The 24,798-nt window shown below is 56.0% G+C and overlaps 1 protein-coding gene across 7 annotated transcripts in view; it reads left to right on the top strand.

Annotated features, from left to right (window-relative positions):
* TLE3 (TLE family member 3, transcriptional corepressor) overlaps positions 1 to 17,280 on the top strand; it is a 30,040-nt gene extending 12,760 nt beyond the window's left edge. For 2 of the 7 annotated variants that reach the window (XM_051628855.1, XM_051628852.1), the window contains exons 8-21: positions 4,318 to 4,519; positions 6,271 to 6,287; positions 8,197 to 8,316; positions 8,518 to 8,568; positions 8,733 to 8,888; positions 9,013 to 9,145; positions 9,474 to 9,670; positions 10,437 to 10,513; positions 10,716 to 10,965; positions 11,721 to 11,968; positions 12,668 to 12,815; positions 13,523 to 13,673; positions 14,134 to 14,210; positions 14,901 to 17,280. In XM_051628855.1, the coding sequence (XP_051484815.1) occupies positions 4,318 to 4,519; positions 6,271 to 6,287; positions 8,197 to 8,316; positions 8,518 to 8,568; positions 8,733 to 8,888; positions 9,013 to 9,145; positions 9,474 to 9,670; positions 10,437 to 10,513; positions 10,716 to 10,965; positions 11,721 to 11,968; positions 12,668 to 12,815; positions 13,523 to 13,673; positions 14,134 to 14,210; positions 14,901 to 15,008 (1,935 nt within the window). In that variant the 3' untranslated portion in view covers positions 15,009 to 17,280. Of the gene's footprint in view, positions 1 to 4,314; positions 4,520 to 6,270; positions 6,288 to 8,196; positions 8,317 to 8,517; positions 8,569 to 8,732; positions 8,889 to 9,012; positions 9,146 to 9,473; positions 9,671 to 10,436; positions 10,514 to 10,715; positions 10,966 to 11,720; positions 11,969 to 12,667; positions 12,816 to 13,522; positions 13,674 to 14,133; positions 14,211 to 14,900 lie in introns of all 7 variants that reach the window. The other 5 variants (XM_051628856.1, XM_051628853.1, XM_051628854.1 and 2 more) reach the window with 3 other exon arrangements.
* Positions 17,281 to 24,798: the final 7,518 nt, after the last annotated feature.

The raw sequence follows: 24,798 nt of genomic DNA, 5'->3' as shown, positions 1-24,798 counted from the left end.
AGCATCTCGGTGCAGGTGCTGCAGAGAAAATCGCCACACACACAAAACCACACAAGATCATTAGAACTTTTCGGTTTTTTGCCCCCTTTGAGGTCAAGAACTGTTAATTTTATGCATCTAGGCCATTGTCTCACAGTTCCTCTGCTTCAGGCTTCTGTGAAATTGAGCCCTTGATTTGGTTATAGCTCTGGAAATGATTAGACTACTTTACTAAATTTAACGCAAGTGGTGAACTTAAGTGGTGAACCATTAAATCGGTTAACAAAGGCATGAAGCATGATGTACATAATCCAATTAAAAACACTCTACATACGAGATATTCCTTGCCAGCCTTTCTCGTAAATCATAACCTCCTCATATCTTCACCATATTTGTCTGGCACATGCTGAGGGGACTCCAGAAGGAAAACATCTCTGTCTGTGCATCTCCCAGCTGGCTCCTCCTGCCTGGCCTGGACCTGGGGCTGGGCAGTGCTGGTGTCCCCACTGTTACCCAGGGCTGGCTTTGGCCTCTCCAGGAGCATCAGTCCAGTTTGGGGTCCTGGCAGGCTCCAGTGCAGCATCCTGAGGGGTTCTGAGCATGGTTTACACTGGGAAGCATCCCTGGCCCTGGAAAGCTGCTCCAGGTCCTTGCATGGCTTTGTTGGGCAGGACCCTCATCCTGCTTGGAGCTGAGCACCCCACCTTGTCCACACCACTGGCTGAGGCATGGGACATTCACTGGGTGCAGGTGTTGGGGTGGTTTGGGTGGGCGCAGTGCAGCCTGCCCTCCCCCAGGTGGTTTGCAACAACCCAACCTTTTCCAGGGGCAGGGAACAAGGGGCAGGGGGGAAGGTGGGATTTCCAGCAGAGAAGACACCAAGTGAGCAGCATCCCTGAGCTCAGACACATCCCTCTGTGCCATGGAGCCCTGGATGGGTTTTACCCCCTCTGTGGAGTCTCTGGGATGTGATTCCTGAGTGCCACGCAGGATGGATGCACGTGGAATGCTCCTTGGACTGATGTGCACCAATAGTGAGGCAGCTGTGGGGAGCTGGAGCAGAGCCTGGGGATCCTGTGGCACCGACACCCTCTGTTCTGGGTTCCTGATCTTCTCCTTGCCGTGGGAGTGACCTGCCTGGGACAATGGTCCTTCCTGTGGTGCTGGGATGAAGCCTGCAGCCCTGAAGGATGATCTTCTCTACTCCATGTAGCCGTGGGCAGCCCAGCCCTGACGCTGGACAGAGGGTCCAGGCTTCAAATGGGAGCTGCTTGTTGAGGAGACCCTCCAAATGGATTCTACTCAGCAGTTCCTGCCTGCCAAAGGGGAGAAAACCACCTTTAAATGTTACCTTGGGTCACAGTGGGATGTTATGTCTTGACATTTGTTTCTACCTCCGTGCACTGGAGCTGGGCTGCTGAAGGGGGGCTTGGACCCCTGGGGCCAGCCCTGCAGCTCACCGAGCCCTTGAATGGATGTATTTGCTGTCAGCTTTAAAAAACAGGAAGAAACCAGCTGTTTTCTGGAGGGTGAGGCTCAGGGTGGTCATTCTCTGTGCCTTCCCCACCCAGCCCCAGCCGGGTGCTGCCACGTTTGCTCATGGTGGAGCTACTTTGTCCCCTTGGCTGTGCCAAGGGTGGGACCCCCATGGACATCACTGGGCTGGAATGTTGCTGCGTGGACCCCAGCATGACACCGTGTCCCACTTCTCTGGGATTCCTGCAGCTGTGGAGGGTGTAATCTAGGCTGGAAAGCTCCTGGGAGGAGCATTGTGCTGCACCAGTGTTTCTGCCCACCATGGAAGTTGGATCAAAGATTGGATCTGTGTCCATCCCAGCCCTGCAGGGATGGGCACTGCTGGAAAGCTTGCGGGAGAGGAGTGCGTGGTGCTGGGAAACCATCAGGGACTGTTCCCAGGGCGTTGCTCTGATATAACAGCCAGCCTTGCCTCTCCCTTAAATGGGTGGAAATCACACGAGATTGGGACTGCAAGGAGCCTCTTGGATTTCCTCAGGAGCTGAGGCTCTGTTACTCTTGTTTTGGTTTTGGCACAGGGGGTGGCAGTGGCCACACTCTGCACCAGCGTGGTGGTGGAACCATGGGCTGGGCCTTTGGGGCTGGGGACCCCTCCAGGTGCTCCCTGCACCCCATCCTTGCACCCCCACCGGTCTGAGAACCCCTCCTTGACTGGAGCCCCTGCAGATGCCCCCTCTGCTCTGCCCTGATGATGGAGCAGCCCAGCAGAAGCCAAAAAGCTCCTTCCAAGGACACGGTGATTGATAACGGTGCTGCCGAGGTCTAATGGCCTCCTGTGCTTGGCTTCTGCCCCAGCCCAGGGCTCTGTGCTGCCTGGAAGAAGCTGCGTTGGGAGATAATGGATCTCCTCTTCCTGGAGCTGCAGCTCCTGCCTTTCCCGACTGATCCCAGCTGGGGATTTCCCTCTCCCCAGAGCCTGGCAGCTGTTGGTTGCCCACCCTGGGCTCACCCACCCCCTTTTCCTGCACCCAGCCCTGCCCTGAGGGTCCTGCTGTGCCCATCAGCCTGGGACAGTGAGTTGTCCCTCCCTGAAATGGGTCTTTTGGTGGGGAGAGGAGTGGGACTGGAGCTTCCCCTGAAGACATGGCCTTGGTGTGGGACTTTTTCTGAAAAAGCTGCATCCTGGCTCCTGCAGCCGGGCTGGGGGGGCTGCAGGGTGTTTGCAGGGTGCACCAAGGGGTGTGTGGAGTGCACTGGGGGCTGCAGAGTGCAGGGGGTGTGCAGGATGTGCACCAGGGGGTGTGCAGGATGTGCACCAGGGGGTGTGCAGGGTGCACCAGGGAGACCATAGGGTGCAGGGGGTGTGTGGGATGTGCACCGAGGGGTGTGTGGGGTGCACCATGGAGCTGCAGAGTGCAGGGGGTGCACCAGGGGGGCTACAGGGAGTGTGCAGGGTGCAGGACGTGCACCCAAGGGCATGCAGGGTGTGCAGCCTGCCCCCCAGTGTCTCTGGGGGTGCAGCAGAGCCCCTTGCTGCACTGTGGGTGCATGGGGGGCTACAGGCTGGAGGGCACCAGCCTTGCTAGGGGGTGGCAGGAGCACTTCTGGAGCCACCCCCCCTGCACGCTGGGGTTGTGCTGTGCCCTGGGCACAGCCAGGTGCAGGACCCCTCAGGTTAATCCCCTTCTGCTTCCCCCATGTGTGGTGGGCCGTGGGCTGCCCTGTTGGGCTGAACTGGGGTGTCACACCCACCCCGTCGGGCTGTACTGGGGTCACCCCAGTGCTGCAGAGTATGAGCCAGTTTGGGGGCACCCAGGCATGTCCCCTGGTAGTGCTGAGCAAGATTTGCTCAAATTTCTTTGATGGAAATATAGGGATCCCCTATATCTGAGAAGAATCTTGGTGTATTCCCAGTGTGGTTTGAGCTGGGCTGTGTGTAACAGCAGCAGCCCCTCGCTCCCTGGCTGTCAGGGTGCAGGACTGGGGCTGAAGCCCTCTGTGCCCTGCAGGAAGAGCCCTCTCCTGCTTTGTGTCTGTCCCTGGGCACGGTGTGATGATGTGTCTGCTCCCTGGGCAGTGGGATCCAGCTCCGTGCACAGCCCAGCAAGGGAGCTGCCTGGTCTGATGATAGACTCTGCCATGGGGGGAAAACCTCATCCCAGCTGGTTGTGGGGATGCAGGGGAGGTGTGGGGGCCTCCTCTGCAGCTCAGATGTCCCCCCTGAGGTTGTGATTCCTGCTGCAGGTCTGTTGCCCAAATGCAGCTTTCACCAGCAGACAAGAGGGTGCTGCCCAGGCGGGTGCAGGCAGGAGGGTTGAAAATGTGAGCACCAGCTCCAAGACCCTCCTGGCTGGACCATTGGTGTCCTTGGGGTGGAGGAGCTGCTGGAGTGGTGGCCTAGGGGGGTCTTGGGAGTGACATTCTCTTCTGAGGTGGCCTAGGAGGGTCCCAGATGCTCAAGGTTTCTCTCTCTGATCTGGTTTAGCCCTTGGCCCTCCAGCCAGAGCTGCTTTCTGCATCCATTTATTTTTTTTTTGCTTACTATCTACTGAAAAGCAAAGCCAGCCAAGCCTGCAGCCGTGCTGGGAATGACCTCTAGTTAAGGATGACTCCTGCAGTCCAGCCTGGGCTGTGTGTGACCTGCACACACTCGTGCCACCTGGCCCTGTCACCCTCTGTCCCTCTTGCTAACAGGGCTTCTCCTTCCAGGCAGATTCCCGGGGCATCACCTCGCTGCCCTCCCGGGACGACACCGGGCACGTCCCTTCCTGGCGCTTGCTTCTGCCGCCAGGCTTGATGCCTCAAATCCCCCCCAGGTCCCACTGCCCCCTCCCCGGCTCACTGGTGGTTTCCTTGCAGCAGCAGCAGCTCCAGGCCCAGCACCTCTCCCACGCCGCCCACGGGCCCCCGGTCCAGCTGCCGCCACATCCCTCGGGGCTCCAGCCTCCCGGCATCCCGCCGGTCACCGGCAGCAGCTCGGGGCTGCTGGCCCTCGGCGCCCTGGGCAGCCAGGCACACCTCGCTGTCAAGGATGAGAAGAACCATCATGACCTGGACCACAGAGGTGAGAGCGAGGGGCTGGGGTGAGGCTGTCCCTGGGGCCGTCCCTGTCATCGCCACGTCCCCCAGCGCGGGAAATGCTCTGGTCCAGGCCTGGCTCCGCTCCCACCCCCCCCTTCCCTGGGAGAGTGGGCTTCGAGGAATGGGCTTCTGTTCTTAGGGGTGTGGCTTTCCCTAAGGGATGCTGGAACCTCTTGGCTCAGCTGGGGTGGTTGAGGGAGGTGATGCTGCTCTTGTGGGGTATTCCCAGCAGCAGCTTCCAGGAGATCCCAAAGCTTTCCCTGCTTTTCTTGTTGGCTGGGGTCAGGATGCTGCTTGGGAGCAGTTCCAGGTCTGTGAGGTCTGTGAGAGGTGATATGGGGACCTGTCTGCAGGCTTTCTTTGCTCATTTAGGCCAGGGAATGCAAATTGCCCTGAGAAATGACCCTGGCAGGTTATGCTCTGGGGCAGAGCTGCTTGTGTGTCCCAGAGTTCCTTCTTCACAGGCTTTGATTATGTCAGGCTGCAAATCACAGAATCATAGAATGGTTTGGGTGGGAAGGGAACTTAAAGACCATCCTGTCCCACTCCCCTGCATGGGCAGGGACACCTCCCACCAGCCCAGGCTGCCAAGCCCCATCCAACCTGCCCTTCAACACTGCCAGGGATGGGGCAGCCACAGCTTCCCTGGGCAACCTGGGCCAGGGTCTCACCACCCTCACACTAAAGAGTTTCCTCCTAATGCCTAGCCAAAGTCTCCCCTCTTCCAGTTTTGATTCATTACCTCTTGTCCTCTCACTACAAGCCCTTGGAAAAAGTTCCTCCCTATCTTTCCTGGAGCCCCTCCAGGCACTGGAAGGTGCTCTAAGGTCTTTCTGGAGCCTTCTCTTCTCCAGGCTGAACACCCCAACTCTCCCAGCCTGTCTCCGTAGGATGGATGCTCCAGCCCTGGAATCCCACATCCCCATTTAGCCCTGCTGGGATGCTGAGGCAGCAGCCTTCCTCCTCCTCCTCTCCATCACTGTCTAGAGTTTTCAGTAGTCTGGAAACCAGCAACATCCACTACCAAACTTGCTGGTTTTTTGTCATTAATAGCAGTAAGACAGTATTTTTAGAAGAAGAAATGGTGCATGAGTTTGGTTGCAAACCACAGCATTAAAGATTTTCCTGGCAACTCCCCCAGTCCATTAACACACTGAGATCTTCCCCAAGTACCACTGTGTGCAGGGCAGTTATCCACAGCTGGGCTCTTCTCCTGGTGGGTTTGGTGTGTTTTTCCACCCTGTTAAAGCCAGTGAGAAGAAGCTGTTGGTAACAATTACCCAATTATGTAGTTTTTTCTGTATGGATTCCACTTACCAGGAGATCCCAGGGAAAATGGGGCTGTTGGTGCCCCTGTTAATGGTTAAACCTCCTCCTGCTGATGTGACTGCAGAGCTGGGCAGTTGGGACCTTCTCCTGGCTTTGTGACTTTGGGTGCAGAATGCCATTTATTTTGTGTTTTGGGGCATTTCTCCTTTGTGTGCTTTGCCAAATAAATCACATCAACAAAGAGAAATGGGGCAGGAGGCAGCGGGAGCCGGATGGATGGGGACAGGAATGTGGAAGCAAAGCTGAAGAGAGCCCAGATAGGTTTGAGTTAAGGCAGGAGACTGTGCAAGGAGGAGCTTCTAGGCTTATTTTTCTGTTTTAAGACTTATTCTAACTTGCTTTATTTATCTCTCTTCTCTTTGTTTTGTCTGTGACCTCACCTCTGACACCGGCTGCTTCTAAAAGAGCGAGACTCAAGTGCAGTAAGTTCCATTACCTCTTTTTCTTTCTCAGTTCCTGGAGGCTGCCTGGTTTTGCTTTATCTATTATTTTAAAAAACAGACTTCAGGGGGTGAGCTCCAGGGACGTCTTTTGCAGAGGTCCTATTTAATAAAATAAAAAAAAGCAAGCAAAAAAGGGAGAAAAAGCCCCACCCTGGCTGGAAGAGCTGTTGGCTGTGCCGGGGTGAGCGGAGCTGCCTCCTCTGGGCCGGTGATGAGATTTGGTTTAAATCTTTTTTTGATTGCTGCAGATCTTTGAGATTCGGTTTCAATTGACTAAGCCCCGTGAATGAGCACAGTCAAGTCTGCAGGGCTAAAAAAAAAAATCCTTTGGGTGATTAGGAAAGCTATTTTATTCCTGATCACTCTTCTATTATCTTGGGTCATCTAATCTGTCGGGATGGGTTTTGGCTATTACGCCGTGTTAAGTAGGACTTGGAAGGTCAAGCAGTTAACTAACCAGCTAAATCACCGTGGTGGAGGGACAGTGTCACCTCCAGCGTGGCTGCTTTTTGTTTGTGTCCCCAGTGTCTTGGTGCTGGTTTTGGTTGGGTTTAGTGTCTGAGCATGGATGGAGAAGGCTATGAATAGAGGGTTGTTGTGGGGGTTTTTTTGTGGGCAGAGGCTGGTAGGAGCCTGGTGGGGGGGCTGTCCTCCCCATGGGGGGGCTCAGCCCATGCCCCCCAGTCCTGGGGTGCACAATGCTGCTGTCTGGGGGAAAAGCTGGCAGGACAAAGCCCGGCTGAGCTGCGGCTTTGCAGCGATTTCCTGCCATCCCTGAGCCCACAAAATGGGCCTTTTGAGAGATGGGGGCGGATGGGAAGAAAAATGCCATTTAAAGGGGTGGGGGGAGAGGGGAATTGGACATCATTAACCTGCTCCTTCGGTGGGGGGTGGGGGGGGGCTGTCGGAGATGGGGAGGTTCCCTCTCTATAAAATAAAACACGGGTATTCCCCGCGGAGGTTTAACGCGCACGATAATCAAGAGTTAGTCATTCATATTTTCCTGGCCTTGCCTGTGCAATAAAAAATATTTAGTTCCTTGGCAGCAGGCCAGGGCGGGCTGAATGGATCGATGCCTCTAAATGCTTGACATGATTCTCTGGTAGCTGCGAGGTTTTTTCAGCATGACTGCCTGAGAAGAAAGACCCCGGTGTTATCCAAAGCTGCTTATTGGGTACCGAGGAGAAACATGAACTGCTTTAGTTCTCCCTTTCAGTCGGGAAAGAAAGGCAGCAGAGGAGCTCGGGGGACGTTCCTGCTTAGCAGGGGTGGCAGCTCTGCTACGAGGCACGAAATGACAGTCGTTTTCTTTTGCTGCTCTGGAAAAATTAATTGCAGGGCAGCGCGGGGCGATGCAGGGCTGGGCTCTCCTGAGGTGGTTTTCTGCTGCCATTTTTGCTCCTGACCCAATCCCAGCCTGTGAGGGGCTTTCCTGGAAAGGCTCTTGGGCTTTGCTGCTCAGAACGGATGCAGAACCCACCTTCCCCCCCCGAGCTCTGCTGCTCCACATCACGTGGATTTTTCCAAAGGTTTTTGGATGCCGTTTGGCTCGGCAGAGCCCAACTGCTGGCATGGCGTAGCTGGGATCGGGATTAAGCGGTTCCTTTGCTCCCTGATGAGCGCCAGGGACGAGGCCCTGGCTCTGTGGCTCTGCAGATGCCAGAGGAAGCACCCGTGGGTGCCAGCCCTTGTACAAACCCCTGCCCAGGGCTGGGACGAAGCTCCAGTGCTCCCCATGGGGGTTAGAGGGTGATGGAGCCAGGACTGGTGCTCCCCGTGGGGGTTAGATGATGGTAGAGATGAGGCTTTTGTGGCACCATCTAAGCTGCTGCTTGTCAAGTCCCATTTCCTTCTGATTCCGACTCCGAAGTTGTTTCTGTCCTTGCAGAATAACTCAGTTTCACCCTCGGAAAGCCTGCGGGCCAGCGAGAAGCACCGGAGCTCCACGGAGTATAGCATCGACTCCAAGAAGCGGAAAGCGGAGGAGAAGGACAGCATGAGCAGATATGTGAGTGTGGGGACACGCTGGCATGAGGCTCGGGCAGGACTTTGGGTGGGGGAAACGCAGGGTTGGGTAAAACTGCCCAAATGTGGCATGGGTGACAGGTGTCCTGCTGCTGGGGGGAGGGGGGCGGGGAGGGATTTGACTCCCCCCTCCCACCTGGGATTTGGCAGCTCTCAGCAGGTTGAGACTCACTTTGTGTTTCAGGACAGCGATGGTGACAAGAGTGATGACCTGGTGGTCGATGTCTCCAACGAGGTGAGTCGTGGGCTGTTTTTGGCAGGTCCCCTCCTCTCCCCATGGTATGGTGGGGGCTGAGCTTTGGGGACCCCCTGGCCCAATTCCTGCCCGGAGGAGGAGCTGGAGGGAGCCCCCCCACATACACACTGCCCAGGGTACCAATGCTTTCTCCTGTCTCGCAGGACCCTGCCACCCCCCGGGTCAGCCCAGCCCACTCCCCCCCAGAGAACGGCATCGACAAAGCCCGCGGGATGAAGAAGGGGGACGCGCCCAACAGCCCAGCCTCGGTTGCCTCCTCCAGCAGCACTCCCTCCTCCAAGACTAAGGACCTGAGCCACGTACGTCCTTCTTTCTGCCCTGCCAGGGGGCTGGGTGCTTGCTGGGTCTGGGGGCTGGCTGAGCAGGGGCTGCGGATGAACCTCATATTTGCTTTTTCCTTTCCCCAATCCCTTCTCCACCCAGAATGACAAATCATCGACGCCCGGGCTGAAGTCAAACACTCCGACGCCAAGGAATGACGCTCCGACCCCAGGGACAAGCAGCACCCCGGGGCTGCGGCCAATGCCTGGCAAGCCAAGTGGCATGGACCCCCTGGGTGGGTACTCTGCAGTCCCCTGGGTGGGTGCCTGTGCCCTGGGTACTCTGTGGTCTCCCTGCATGGGTACCAGTCCCCTGGGTGTCCCCTGGTGCCACCGCTCTGCTCCAGTCCCCGTCATAGTTTCAACCCATTGGGAAGGCAGCAGCTTGGGGAGGGGGTTCAGGTTTATTGGGGAGCTAATCCAGCAGAGGACAGAGGCACCAGCAGCTCAGGTGGTCCCCACTTCAGGGAACAGGGTGAGGAGGGAGGCCCATCTGTTGCCATCTCCTCTGGGCTGAGCGGGGCTGGCTGCTTGTGGGGCTCTGACTGTGTCCCCTCCCTGCAGCCTCAGCCCTGCGGACGCCCATCTCCATCGCCGGCTCCTACCCGGGTCCCTTTGCCATGATGGGGCACCACGAGATGAACGGCTCGCTCACCAGCCCCGGCGCCTACGCCGGCCTCCACAACATCCCCCCCCAGATGAGCGCCGCTGCCGCCGCCGCCGCTGCCTACGGCCGGTCACCAATGGTGAGCTTTGGAGCTGTACGTAGCACTTTTAGCTCCTTTTCTGCTCCCGGCGGGGTGGGGCGTGTGGGGAGGGTCCAGGGGAGGGGAGGGGGGATGTGTTGGGAGGGGGGCTGTGACACCAGGGCTCCTCACTGGCCACGTTTTGAAACGGCTGCTGTCAGAGCTGGTACTGGGTGGGGAGATGCTTCCCCATGGGGTGATCCATGTGTGCTGCTGTGGTGGGATTTACCGGCTGTGCAGCCCCCCGACCCCGTCTTCTTGCTAGTCACTCAGCTCACAGAATCCCAGGCTAGTTTGGGTGGGAAAGAGAACTTAAAAGACCATCCAGTCCCACTCCCTGCATGGGCAGGGACACCTCCCACCAGAGCAGGTTGCTCCAAGCCCCATCCAACCTGCCCTTGAACACATCCAGGGATGGAGCAGCCAGAGCTCCTCTGGGCAGCCTGTTCCAGTTGTACACTTTAAAGCAAAATACAGGCAAAACAAGAAGCAAAATGCTGCTGTTAATGTAGAGATGAGGGTTTCTGCAGCACAGCTTGGCTGCTCCTCTCCCTAGGGGCTTGGGAGCAGCATGGGTAGGGTGAGCATGTCCATGTGCTGGTCCTTGCAGACCAGAAACCTTTCATTCCCCTTTCTGCCCGGGGAAAAAAATAAGGGCTAGCTATTGAGCAGCAAGGGGAAAGAGGGAGCTGCTGAGAATCCCTGTGCCTGCCTGAAGATGGGAATCTGCTGGTGTGCCTGGCTCCTGCCCAGCCTCACCCACCTGTGTGTTTCTTGGCAGGTTGGTTTCGACCCGCACCCGCCCATGAGAGCCCCTGGGCTGCCCTCCAGCCTGGCCTCCATCCCAGGAGGGAAGCCGTAAGCCCTTGGATTTTTTTGTCTGCACTGGGTGGGGGTGAGCATGCCCAGGAGGGGGTGAGCGTGGGGCTTCACCCAGGGCTGGCTCTCCAGCTGAACTCCTGGAGAAGCAGCAGTGGCGCCTGGCAGCCACCCAACCCCCTGGGTTTGCAGCAAGCCCCTGCCTCTGGGGCTGATCCCCCTGTTTGCCCACCCCTGGCAGAGCCTACTCCTTCCACGTGAGCGCTGACGGGCAGATGCAGCCGGTCCCTTTTCCCCACGACGCCCTGGCTGGTCCCGGCATCCCCCGGCACGCCCGGCAGATCAACACGCTGAGCCACGGGGAGGTGGTGTGTGCTGTCACCATCAGCAACCCCACCAGGCACGTCTACACCGGGGGCAAGGGCTGCGTGAAGATCTGGGACATCAGCCAGCCGGGCAGCAAGAGCCCCATCTCCCAGCTGGACTGCCTGGTAAGCATCCCTCATGTGTGCACAAGCAAAGCAAGTCACAGTGGGTTGCTCCTGGTCCCCAAGTATGTGTCCTCCTTGCTTTCCCTCACCCCTAGTCATAGAATCATTGAATTGTTTTGGTTGGAAAAGACCTTTAAGGTCATCAGTTCCAACCATTAACCCAGCACTGGCAAGGCCACCACTGCCCCATGTCCCTCAGCACCACATCTACAGGGCTTGGAAACCCCTCCATGATGGGGACTCCACCCCTGCCCTGGGCAGCCTGGGCCAGGGCCTGACAGCCCTTTGGGGAAGGAATTGTTCCTAATATCCAATCTAAAGCTCCCCTGGGAAACTTGAAGCTCTTTCCTCTTGTTCTGTCACTTCTTCTTTGGGAGAAGAGACCAACCCCTCCTCGCTCCAACCTCCTCTCAGGCAGTTGCAGAGCCAGAAGGTCTCCCCTCAGCCTCCTTTTCTCCAGGCTGAAAACCACCAGGTCCATCAGTTGTTCCTGCTCAGACTGGTGCTCCAGCCCTTTCCCCAGCTCCATTGCCCTTCTCTGGACACGCTCCAGCCCCTCTGTGTCCTTGTCCTGAGGGTCCTGAAACTGACCCCAAGATTCAGGGTGTGGCCTCACCAGTGCCCAGCACTGAGGGGATGATCTCTATCCTGGTCCTGCTGACCACCCTATTGCTGCCACAAGCCAGGATGCTAGTGACCACCCTGCTGTTGGTGTATCATTCCCTGCCCTCCTGCTGACATCTCTCCCCCTCCAGAACAGAGATAACTACATCCGCTCTTGCAAGCTCCTCCCCGACGGCCGCACGCTGATCGTGGGGGGGGAGGCCAGCACGCTCACCATCTGGGACCTGGCCTCCCCCACGCCCCGCATCAAGGCCGAGCTCACCTCCTCTGCCCCCGCCTGCTACGCCCTGGCCATCAGCCCCGACGCCAAAGTCTGCTTCTCCTGCTGCAGCGATGGCAACATCGCCGTCTGGGACCTGCACAACCAGACCCTCGTCAGGTGAGTGGCCGTGGGCTGGCAGCGCCAGGCCTTGCTCTGCTCCAAAGCCAGGGTCTTACTGGCCATGCTGTTGGCCTGAACACCCTGGGGATGGTGAGGAGAATGCTGTCTCCTGATGCTTCCACAGAATTGTTCTGGTTGAAGAGGCCTGTAAGGTTATGGAGTTACCAAGTGCTAAACCACGTCCCCTCAGCACCACCTCTGCCTGGCTTTTGAACACCTCCAGGGATGGTGATTCAACCGCCACCCTGGACAGTCTGTTCGACTGTTTAATTACCCTTTTGGTGAAGAAGTTTCTTCTAATACCCAGTCTAAACCTCCCCAGCACAACTTGAGTCCATTTCCTCATGACCTGTTGCTGATTATTAGGGAGAAGAGACCAACCCCCCCTCGTTCCAACCGCCTCTCAGGTAGTTGTAGAGAGTGAGAAGGTCTCCCCTCAGCCTCCTTTTCTCAAGACTTTGTCCAGACCTTTCTCCAAACCAAAAGACTTTTCTCCTGAGGAAAAGGCAGACTTTGTGTGTAAGCAAGCCCTACAGGCTGGTGCCCCCTGGCCAAAGATGCTCCCTGGCCAGGTTTCTAGGTGTGCTTGGTGCAGGGAAACCTCATAAGCACAGCCCAAGCACGAGCTCCCTTGGAAGCAGCCTTCATGCTGTGCTGCCTTCCCCTTGGTTTACCTGCTGTTTGCGTTGCTTAAAGGCAATTCCAAGGCCACACAGACGGTGCCAGCTGCATAGACATCTCGCACGATGGTACGAAGTTGTGGACGGGGGGTCTGGATAACACGGTGCGCTCCTGGGACCTGCGGGAAGGGCGGCAGCTCCAGCAGCACGACTTCACCTCCCAGGTAAGCTCGGGGTGCCCTCGGCCCCCACGCCCCCGCCTGGTTGTGCAGCTCCTAGTGGAGACCCCACACACAGGGCTTTGTTTATCCCTCTGGATGGTCCTCTGCATCATCTTTGCTGTGAGGCTGGTGAGACCCTGGCCCAGGTTGCCCAGAGAAGCTGTGGCTGCCCCATCCCTGGAAGTGCTGAAGGGCAGGTTGGATGGGGCTTGGAGCAGCCTGGGCTGCTGGGAGGTGTCCCTGCCCACAGCAGGAGGTTGGAACGGGGCTGTCTTTAGGTGCTTCCAACTCAAACCAGTCTGGGATTTTCAGTAGCTGTTGCTTAGAGCTTATTTAGTCTCACTGCCTTCCGTGCCAAATTTTCCTCTTCTGGAGGATGCCAGGAAGGTACTTTCTGACCAAAGACAGAAGTTCTGTCCCTGGAAGAGGCTGGTGCCTCAACCAGGGCAAGAGCTGGTGCTGCAGGAGGAGATGTTCTCTGTCCACTGGCTCCCAGCTTTGCTGTGCCTGTGTTTTGGCAGCTGGGGACACTCAGTGATTTCAGGGACCATGCTGTGTCCCTCCTTCTCTTCTAATTTGCTTCCAGGGCTGTAGGGAAAGCCATGGGGTCAGCCCCAGCTCCACTGGTGCCCAGGTGATCTCTCCCTGATGGGGATGACCCAAAGGGTGCAAACCCCCCCTGAGCCCCTCTCTGTCTTCCCCCCCCACAGATCTTCTCGCTGGGGTACTGCCCGACAGGCGAGTGGCTGGCAGTGGGCATGGAGAGCAGCAACGTGGAAGTGCTACACCACACAAAGCCTGACAAGTACCAGCTGCACCTCCACGAGAGCTGTGTCCTCTCCCTCAAGTTCGCCTACTGTGGTGAGAACCTCTGGCCCTCAGCATGGCTCCCCAGCTCCTTCGGTGGCAGCTGAGGATGGCACAAGGACCACGGCAGGGAGGGATGGTGCATGGCATGGTGGTGGGGGTGAGTGTGGGGGCTTCCAGCAGGATCCAGCCCACGGATGGTGGAGATGAGGATTCTCCTGGTAAAATGATCCCAATCATGGTTGGAAATGGCCGCATGGCCTCATGGAAGGTGAACCAATGTCTGCTGGTGTGGGAGCACTGGGATCCATCCTGGTGGAGAGGGGCTGGGACAGGCATCTCTGGAAGATGACTAGTTGTTCCAGATTTTCCAAAATCCCCAGTTTCTGAGGATAAGCAGCTGGAAGCCTCCAGGGGCAGGGTGGGGGGCTGGTGGCTTCAGTGATGCTGACCATGGGGCAGAGGACAGGCAGCAGCAACTTTTGGCTGCTGACGCTGTGTTTCCTGGGCACAGGTAAATGGTTTGTGAGTACTGGAAAAGACAACCTGCTCAACGCCTGGAGGACGCCCTACGGAGCGAGCATCTTCCAGGTATCTGCATCAGGCGGGGCAGGGGGGTGGGCAGAGCCTTGAACCCCCCTTTGGCATCGTCCTGGGAGGCTGCCAGACCTGGGGAAGGGAAAATTGCAAGTGTTAGAGGATGCTATGGAGATGATCCGAGGGCTGGAGCAGCTCTGCTCTGGAGACAGGCTGGGAGAGTTGGGGTGTTCAGCCTGGAGAAGAGAAGGCTCCAGGGAGACCTTAGAGCACCTTCCAGTGCCTGAAGAGGCTCCAGGAAAGCTGGGGAGGGACTCTGGACAAGGGCAGGGAGGGATGGAATGAGAAGGGGAAGGGTTTCAAGCTTCAAGAGGGGAGATTGAGATGAGATCTGAGGGAGAAATTCTGGGCTTTGGGGCTGATGAGACCCTGGCCCAGGTTGCCCAGGGAAGCTGTGGCTGCCCCATCCCTGGCAGTGTTGAAGGGCAGGTTGGATGGGGCTTGGAGCAACCTGGGCTGGTGGGAGGTGTCCCTGCTCACGCAGGGGGGTTGGACTGGATGAGCTTTAAGCTTCCTCCCCACCCAAACAATTCTGGGATTCCACAGTCAATCCAATTGGGATGTTGGGATCAGTACCCAGCATGCGGGAAGAGGGCATTCCACTGGCGTGGATGCTGCCGCAGCCTGGCAAGGGGGGGGGAGACTCAGCTGATGGGTTTTCATTCCCCTCCCTCCTTTCCACAGTCCAAGGAATCCTCGTCTGTCTTAAGTTGTGACATTTCAGCGGATGACAAGTACATCGTCACGGGCTCTGGTGACAAGAAAGCCACAGTCTACGAGGTCATCTACTAACGGTGGATTGTGTCGCAGGGCTGGCGGCTCCGGCACCGGCGGGACTGGGCTGCCCTGGGGGGCTGCCCTGGGGGGCCCCCGGGGCTCAGCCAAGGAGCAGCCATCTCTGGCAGGGCTCTGCCTGCAAACACACACGGATTTATGTGGAGGTCTGCAAATATGGCACACATTGGAGCCCTACACGGAGATATATTTTTTTTTTTCCGGTTGGTTTTAGGGTTTTGGGGTTTATTTTGATTTTTTTTGTTTTGGTTTGGTTTTGGTTCTCTGGTTCTTTCCATCTGCGCTTTGGTGGCACTATAAAGGACTTCTTTTTTTATTGTGACTTTTTTTTTTTTTTTGGTGCATCCTGCATAAGACTTGTGAAAAATGTAAATAATGGACTAGTAAATAGCATTGGAAGGGTGGGGGACCCCTCCCGGTACACTAGTTGTGTATTTTTCGTCTGCTGTAATTGTAATTCCACTGATGGTTTTGGTGGTGGCAATTTTTTTTTTTTTTTAATTTTTTTTTTTAGTTGTTTTCAAATATTTTTTTTTTCCCCACCCCGAAGCGTCCGTGGGGACGTGACTTTGCCGTGCCCAGGCTGAGCAGAGGTGTCCACTGGTGAAAAGTTGTTCCTACTGTCGTACCCGTGCGTTGTTCGGTGTGTTAGTGATGGTGGGGACGCTGCTGGGACCCCGGGGGGCTGGCTCGGATCCTCGGCTACTGATGGGACATCAGCAACACAATCACCTTTGTTTTGGTTTTTGTTTGTTTTTTTTTGTTTGTTTTTTTTCCTTTTTTTTTTATATATATATGGATTTTATTATTATTTTCGTTTTGTTGTGCTCGTATGTTTGAAGCAAAGGGGAAGCCCACGCTGCGGGATCGTCTGCGCAAGCCCTTCTTGGTCTTCGGACAGAAGCAATGAGGAGTGATTTCAAAGAAAGCATAGTAAATTCAGCTCAGGGAGCCACGAAAGATAATAGCAACTTATGTGTTTTGTATTCAAATGAAAGTAAAGAAATTAGAATTGATAACCTTTAAAATACAGTTTTTTTAAAAGCCAAGTTTGCTAACAAGTAGGGTTTGTGTGTGGTGGGGGGGGGGTGGGAAGGAAGGGGCTGGCTTTGGTAGGGTCCTGTGGGCTGTCTATGGTCTTGTGTCTTCTGGTGTGTAGGTTCTGATGAAGAAAACCCCCTCCCTTGCACAGGCCTGCAACTCAGCCTTTTGTACTACAGGGGAAAAGGAAAAAAAAAAAAAAAGACAAAAAAAAGACGTAATGGGAAATAAAAGTATTTGTGTAGCAGAAGTGCTCACCCTGTATTGTAGCATATGGAAGAGAATTTTTATACTACATTTTTATGGATTTTTTTTTTTTTAATCTGGTCAAAAATGCTAATAATAATGCTTTTTAGGGTTCAGGTGAGAACTGCCTGGTTTGCAAAGGTGAGTAGTAGAGACCGCGGAGAGGAGGAGGTGGTGGGTACCTGGCTGCTCTGGAATGCATGCTCAGCATCGCATCCCTCTGGGCCAGGTGGGGTTGGAAGGAGAGATCTGGTGGGAAATGATGTTTTTTTTCCCCATCAAAGTAAGATTTTTGCCCTTTTCTGTTCAAAAGAAAACTTGCGGGCATGTTGCAGGTAAGGGCTGTGGGCTCAGTGGGGCTCTTTGGTGCTTGCTGCCTTCATGGATGGACCTTGTGTGTAGGGAAAGTGGTTTGAAGGGTGGTTTGGCTCTGCAAAATGACTGAAAATGCTCCTCGTGCCAACAGCCCTGTGCTGGCACCTGCCCAGGGCTTTGGCACTGTCCTGTGTGTGGTTTGGGGCTTGGTCCCCAAGGTGGCGGGGGGGGGACAGCTCTGTCCCCTTGTGCACTCAGCCCGGGGTGCAGGCTCCATCCCCGTGGCCTTTGGAGCATCCTCCCCCCCCTTTGTGTTGATGTCAGGGGGTGCTGGAAAGAGCTGGATGGCTTTGAACTGCCCCCAGGGCATACTCCCCCAGCAGTGAGGTCACCCCCAGGTTGTGTCCCCTGTGGTCACTGGTTTGCAAGTTGGTGCTTCATTTTCCTTAAAATAATTAAAAAAAAAAAACCTAAAAGAAAAAAAAAAAGAGGACCTGCATGTCCCGGAGGGTTGGAGTCAGAGCTCTCCACTTTACACCAAAGTATGTAGCAGAATATGTACAGCTGTTAATAACTACAACTGGTTTTTGTAAAAAAAAAAAAAAGAGCAAAAAAAGAAAAAAAAAAAGGAAAAAAAGAATAAAAAAGTAAATGTAATGAAGCTCAACTGAAAGCAAAGTGTCTATAAACCATTTGGTCTCTGAAAACCTGCACTGAGTTGTTCATGACTGCAAGCGAGGGGCTGTTCCTGTGTGCTGGCGCTGGGGGCACAGGGTGCCCCTGGCCCAGGGACCCCCCTGCCCTGGGAAGGACAGCAGAGGTCAGCTGGAGCAGGAGCTGAGCATGGGACCCATGGGAGCAGCTGCCTGCAGCCCTGGCCCTCAGCTTCTCCCCTTCCTGGGGTGCTGCTGTGGAGTCCCCCGGGGACCCACTGCCCCGGGCTGTGCTCCTTCCTCTGTGGACGTCCCCCCTGTTGTCCCTGGACACCCTGCACCCCAGAATGTCTTTTTTCTTCCCCAGGGCCTCACCTGGCTGCTCGGTTTCAGCTCCTGCAGGCTGGCAGTGAGGGCTTGGGGATGGTGAAAGGGCTTGAGCAGGGAACCTGGGGGTGCCAAGGTGGGAGTGGGATGCTCAGGGATGGGGTCTGGTGGCTCCCAACCCCCAGGAGACGGGTTCTAACGTTCCTGTGCTCTCATCCTGGCTGCCCCTGACAGAGACAAAGCTCTTCTCTTGAACTAGGACATATGTACCGTCCTACGGGGGCTCCCTGTGATGTATTGAACATGACAGAGCCTGCTGCGAGGGAGAAATAAAAAGCAGGAGCAGCACTCTTTTAACTGCTCGGCTTCCCGGTAATGTACAGCGGGAAATGGTTTCGAGTGCATTTAAATCTGATTTTAAGCTGGGTGGAATGAGGGGCTTACACAGGGGACCATTAAAAGATAAAAATGGCAAGAAATCCTTTGTTGGAAGATTTCGGAGAGCAGGGGAGCGGAAGGGCCCAGCAGCTCCCACTGGCACCACCCCCAGCTCTGCCCCCTCGGGCACTGCATCCGCTGAGGTTCTGCTGTCAACAGTTCCCAGCAAACTGTTGCCCTTTGCAATTAATTAGGTTTGACGACAACCTTTCCCCGAGTGCTGATGGAGGAGGTGTTGGAGCCCCACGCAGGTTCTCCCAGGCCCATTTCCGCTCTCAGCCCCGCGCCCCTGCTCTGGAGTGACAGTGCTCTGAGCCCCGCACGCTCATCTTTATTTTAATTGTATATTCATAAGGGCTTTTATTTTTTTCAACATGCTTTTAGTCCAGCCTTGTAGATGCTGCACTGACACAGCAGGAGGGGCAGGTCAAGACCTCGTGCACCTGCAGGCAGAGGGGGTGAGTGTTGCGGTGGGGCACCCGGCTGCACCCCGGTCTTTGCCCAGCCCAGGAGGTCACGGCCCGGCACACTCAGCCAGCAGTGTCTTTTGGGGGCATTGCCCACTTTTTGGCAGTGATTTCCTTCCGTGAGCATCGTGCTGCTGTGCTGGATCCCAGCAGCTGCTGAGCGTCAAAACCGAGCCCTTGCCCTTTGGGTGCCATTACCCTTTGGGTGCACCTTGTAACCCTTATTACCCTTTGGGGTGCACTCCATAGCTGTTACCCTTGGGGTGCCCTTACCCTTTGGGCTCCCCCTGCCATGGCTTGGGCTGGTTTCCCACACTGGTGCTGGTCCTAGAGTCCTTGCTGGCGAGGCCAGAGGTGGTGCCAAGGGTTCAGTGGTTGGGTGCAGGTCACTGCTTTGGCACCCCCAGGGTGGGCCCCTCTTGGGGCAGCTGCCAGCCCAAACTGTGCTTTGGGTGACCCAGAATTACCAAACCTGGGTGTCCTGGTCCCCAGCAGCAGAGATGGAGGATGGTGACCCCCCTGAGTGCCAGCCCCACCTGGCTGAGCAGCTGGTCCCACCCTCTGGCCCTGGTCCCTCAGTGGGCAGTGCTGCAGGAGGAACAGAGCCTTGCCATGCTGTGCCATGTCATGCCCTGCCAGAGGGCACAACAAGCCCACTCCTACCCCCCCACCGACATGGTCACTGTGGCACCCAGTGCCACCCCCCCCCAGCCCCCAGTGCCACCCCCCCCCAGCCCCCAGTGCCCCCCCCCTCCCCAGCACCCAGTGCCCCCCCCCCCCCAGCACCTCATGCCATCCCTCCCCAGCACCCAGTGCCCCCCCCTCCCCAGCACCCAGTGCCCCCTCCCCAGCACCTCATGCCACCCCTTGTCGCCAGCTCGGGAGCAGATGGTGGAGGCGGCTCGGGGACACCATCAGCTGTTGTTATCACTAGCTGATGACACGGAGTGTAAATTCTGTTGGCACTGCTCCCTTCGTCTGTTCTGCCTCTGCATCCCACCAGTTTTAATTACTGTAATTGAGTTATAATGAATGATTGTGCATTAGCATTGTCTGTAATGTGGCAGGGAGCATTCTGCTCCTTACGCACTCCAGCTAACAACGTGCCCCTCCTCGTTGCTTTGTTTATCTGCTTGAAGGGTGTCATCACTCCAAATGGCAGAGATAAAACAGTACTCAGAGTGTCTGCCTGGCGATGGTTATCGTTTTTCTCTTCTCAGGCACTGGTGCTTCACTGAATCCCAGCGGAAAACTGCAGAAACAGATAAAAACTAATTTGGCTTAATCCCTCTTGAAAAAAAAACCAACACAACACAAACCCGGCACAAAAAACACAAACACCACGCCAGCATAAAAACCCTGCAGCGCTTTTGCTGGCTGGAAAAATCCTCAGCCTGTGTTGACACACGCTGCCCAGGGCACGGAGGGGTGCCCAGAGCCTCTCCCAGAGGGGTGCCAGCCTCTCCCTTCTGCAGGTGACAGGGCAAGGTGAGCTGGGAAGGTGCCTGGCCCCACTCTGCCCACGGCCACGGTGCTGGTGCAGGCAGCTGCCCTCACTGCTGGGGACAGGCTGCTCCTGCAGTGCTAGCGTGAGAAAGCATCAGGGTCCCCCCCTGGGGCCAGCCTGAGGCCAGCCCATGGGGCTGCTCCTGATGGGGACACCTGAATGCTGACCTGGGACATTTCTGAAGCCCCTGGTAGAGCCAAACCCACTGTAACCAGCCAGACTCCTCTGTGCTGTTGCTTGTGCTTCAACCTGGGGACTTGCTGTGACTTCAGGGCTCTCTGCTGCTCAAGAAAAGGGATGTTGTCCGCATGGGAAACTGGCCTCTCCCAGCCAGTGTTCCCATGGGTGGGAAGCAGTGGGCTGGGGTGAGATGCTCTGTTGCCTCCAGGTCCCTCCGTGAGTGCAGGGGCTGAGATGCCCCTGCCTCACTGCAAACACCTTGAATGAGGCGGCTGCTGTCTGCTCTCCTGGCCCTAAAATCCATGAAAAATCTTATTAAAGCATGAAAAGTCTCAAAAATCTCATTAATGAGATTTATCTCTTTCCTGATAAATACCTTCCAAGTGCTCAGCTGCTCAGACAATCCCAGCCCCACCTCCCCCAGGGACCAATCCTGCAAATCTGAGGTTCTGAAGCCACAACCAAGGGGCACAGCTCCATGGGGACCCTGCAGAAAACCCAGCCTTCCAGGGGAGCCCTTTTTATTTTTGAGGCAGAGGCCAAGATCAGATTAATTTTTCAAGGCAGCTCCGTGTTCACCGAGCAGCCCGTCGGGCTTCTTGGCTCCTGCAAGGATAAACCTGGGGGGGGGGGGCAGGACTGGAAGTTCTTTTCAGCTGTGTCTGGCTTAGGAGAAAAGTGTTGTGTGAGCATTTTTTGTAAAAGCCTTGGCTCCATCTGCACGCTGTCAGTAAATGGCTGAGCTAAATAACATGTTGTTATGAATAGTAGCATTTGATAGTTTTAAACGTTTTCTTTTTTTTTTTCTTTTTTTTTTTTTTCCCCAAGGTAAATTCCAGCAGGATCAACACAACCCAGGAGTTGCCCTGGAGGAAGTTGGCTGCTCACCAATTCATCTTGTAAAAAAAAAAAAAAAAAAAAAGATTCATTATTACTGTTGAGCTGAGATGAAACAATTCTCTGGAATTAACTAGTCTAATTTTGACCAGCCAACGTTTTGCTACAATGAAAGTTCTTATTGTTAAACATAAAAGTCAAATCTGCTTCCCCCCACCCCCAGCACCCCGGGGTGAAGATGGGTGAGATGATAAAGGTAAGTGCGTGCAGGAGTGCACGTGTGTGCACACACAGATAGACACACACCTACACACACCTACACCTTCCTCTGCAGCCCCTGGGAGCTCTGGAGCCTCCTCTGCCCTGTGTCCCAGGCTGCATCCCCAGCAGACAAGGGGGAACAGTTTGAAGCTGAAAGATTGAGATGAGACCTGAGGGAGAAACTCTTTGCTGTGAGGGTGGAGAGACCCTGGCCCAGGCTGCCCAGGGAAGCTGTGGCTGCCCCATCCCTGGCAGTGTTGAAGGGCAGGTTGGATGGGGCTTGGAGCAGCCTGGGCTGGTGGGAGGTGTCCCTGCCCATGGAAGGGGTTGGATCTAGATGATCTTGAAGGTCCCTTCCCACCCAAACCATTAATGATTCTGTGTTTCTGGAATAATGTCTCTTGCCTGCAGAGCAGGCACCTTCTGAGGTGGGACTGCTCAGCTGGGCTGTTCCCATGGGTGGCTGAGGTGGGATCAGGAGTGGGAAAGCTGTGGGGCCCTGGGGACGTGTGGCAGCACGGGCAGCACCTCGCTGGGCGCTCACAGGACACTAATGAGGCTGAGGAGGATAAACAGGGTGACTGATCACTGGTGTTTCATACCTGCAGCTTTGATAGCTTCTGCTGGGAGGTTAATTAATGGCTCATTTATCCCAGGAGCACCAAACAGGAGCCTATTGACAGGCCCTGCTCACTCGGCATTTACTCTCCTGCTGGAGGGCTGGGCAGCAGCCCCTCCCTGCACATTTTGGGGTGTGGGACCCCCCCAAAGCCCACTCCCCACCGCAGCCAGCACAGCTCTGCTGCTGGCCCAGCACAGGGAGAGCATCCACGGGCAGGCCCTGGGGACATTGCCACGCACAGGCACGTCAGGGCTGATTTATGGGGGGGAGACTGTGACCTCCCCGCGGCGCCGCAGCCACGGCAGGATCCAGGGGCTCTGGTTCAGGCGAGCAAATGGCGCAGCCGTTGGAAATGCTTTATGGCAGCACAAAGCAGCTGGGCTCTTCTCAAGGCCTATTGAAGCAGTTTAATTACATTTTGACACTAAGAGCTGTTTTATTATCCCAATTTTTGTTGTATAACTAGAACATGCAATGGATTGCGGAGGCATAATCCATTAATACTCACTTGTGAGGATTTGTAGCTTTGGACTTGTGGCCTTATACCTTACTTGCAGATAAATGCATTATCCCCTGGTGCAGCCTGGCTGGGGGAGCCAGCACCAAGTGGTATTTATGAGCGCTCGTCACTCTGATCCCAGTGTGGCAGGGACACATCCTCGGTGTCCCAGCTGTCCTCCGTGGAGAGTCACATCTCTGCCAGGGGGATCTGAGGGGGCTGGGGACCAGCCAGAGCTGCTCCTGGTGCCACTGCCTTCTCTGTGGGGGTGGCTGGTCCAGCAGCCAGCACATGGGATGGGTCTCTCTGGCTGCCTCCAGGTGCTCTCCGGAGGGAAGCAAAGCTGTCAAAGCCAGAGCGTTTCTGCAAACGTCCCAGTTTCAAAGCAAGCTCAAAGCCAGCCAGGTCACATTGCAGTGTCACAGCTGCATGGGGCTGGCCAGCAGCTTCAGCTCCCAGGGTGACTAGTGCCACAGTGGGGGCAGCCCCCTGGGGGGAACATGACTCTGGGGAAGCAGCGATGCTGCCTGGGCTGTGAGCACACAGTAGGCACCCTGCCTTGGAGGGGGACACTGCTGGGGGTTTGTAGTCATCAAAGCCCTGGTTGGGGCTGAGTCAGTCCCACCCACAGCTGCTTTGCTCTGCACAGTGTCCCCGAGCTCAGGACATCTGTGGCAGCAACATCTGGGGCAATTCCAGCCTCCCTCCCTCCCTCTCTTGCAGGCTCTCCCTGCGCTGCCAGCAGCTCCTGGCCAGCCCAGCCGCCCTGGGACAACCTCAGCATGGCCAGTGAGGCTCTGCTGCTCCCTTGGGGCAAACTTGGGTGGCTTTGGGCTTCTTTTTAGCCTTTTTATTCCTACTAGCACTGCAAGAACAAAGGGCAGACATGCCTGATGTGGTGGGGGCCACGCTGCTGGCACCGGGGCTCCTGGGGAGCTTTGGTTTGGCTGTGCTGGAGGTCACTGCTCCTCCCAAAAGCACTGATGCTCCTTTGAAACCAGCCAACTTACACCCCCATGGCCAGCTTTAATGTGATTTCTCTCTTTTCTGACAAATACCTTCCCAAGAACAGGAGCTGTCTGAATGGCAAAGCAAACGTCCCTGCTGATACACAACCCGGGAGCTCTCCTGAGCCATCAAACTTCTGAGGCCACACCTGGAATCCTGGGATCAGTTCTGGGCCCTTCACAACAAGGATGACACTGAGGGGTTGGAGTGTGTCCAGAGAAAGGTAACAGAGCTGGGGAAGGGGCTGGAGTGGCTGAGGGACCTGGGGGTGTTCAGCCTGGAGGAAGAGAGGCTGAGGGGAGACCTGCTCACTCTCTGCAACTGCCTGAGAGGAGGTTGGTCTCTTCTCCCAAGGAACAAGTGATAGAACAAAACAAAATGGCCTCAAGTTGTGCCAGGGGAGGTTCAGATTAGATTTTAGAAACAATTTTTTCCCCAAAGGGTTGTCAGGCCCAGGGCAGGGGTGGAGTCCCCATCCCTGGTGGGATTTCCAAGCCCTGTAGATGTGGTGCTGAGGGACATGGGGCAGTGGTGGCCTTGGCAGGGCTGGGATAACAGACTGGATGATCTTCAAGGTCCTTTCCAACCCAAACAATGTGATGATTCCATGATTCTAAACCACCCTTGCTGCTGTCTGCAAGGGCTGGGCCAAGGCTGCACTGGAGCTGAGCCTGCCCAGCTTGAGCGAAGCCAGGCAAGCCCTGGCGAGACAGCAGCCCCTGTGCCCCTCTGTCAGCTGCAGCCGTGCTCCCTTACAGCTGGCTTGCTTCTTGCGGCAGAAATATTTTCCCTACAAAGATCTTGCTTCATCCCCCTCGTCCCCTGCCGAGTCCCCCAGACCCCGTCCCGGCGCAGCAGGGGGGGTGGGAAGGCTCAGCCGTGCGCTCCCTCCGCAGCCGCCAGCGTCCCCTCCCGTAATCCCCCAAAGCAGCTCGCAAATTCCTCCAAGCAAAACCCCCGGCTTTGCATGCTAATGGCAGGGCAGGGGGGGATCAGCCCCGTCCCGCAGCCCTCCCCGCGCAGCCCCTGCGCAGGCACCGCGCCCCCCGCCCCGCCGAGCTGCTTCTCCCCTCCCCTTTCCCAACACTTAACCTCCTGATCCTCGCTCTTCTGAGCGCACAGGGCTCTGGCACGCAGCTCCGCGGACCACCCTCAAAAGCAAATCCCTTTCATTTATGGAGAGGCTCAGCTAGAACATGCAGGGCTTGGTTGGGGTTTGTTGTTGTCGTTGTTTGCTGTGTTAGGGTTTGTTGGTGTGGGTTTTTTTCCCCTCCCCATTTTGCGTTTTGTCCTGACTATAAATTTTTAACAACGGTTTAGAAAACACAAACAAATCATCAGTGACATTTTTTATAACCTGCCTCATACTTTAAATAAAAGGTGCTG

This window comes from Apus apus, chromosome 10 (genome assembly GCF_020740795.1).
Source record: "Apus apus isolate bApuApu2 chromosome 10, bApuApu2.pri.cur, whole genome shotgun sequence".
NCBI classification, from domain to species: domain Eukaryota; kingdom Metazoa; phylum Chordata; class Aves; order Apodiformes; family Apodidae; genus Apus; species Apus apus.
The sequence above is the reverse complement of the archived record's forward strand: the minus strand, read 5'-3'. Positions and strand labels throughout refer to the sequence as shown.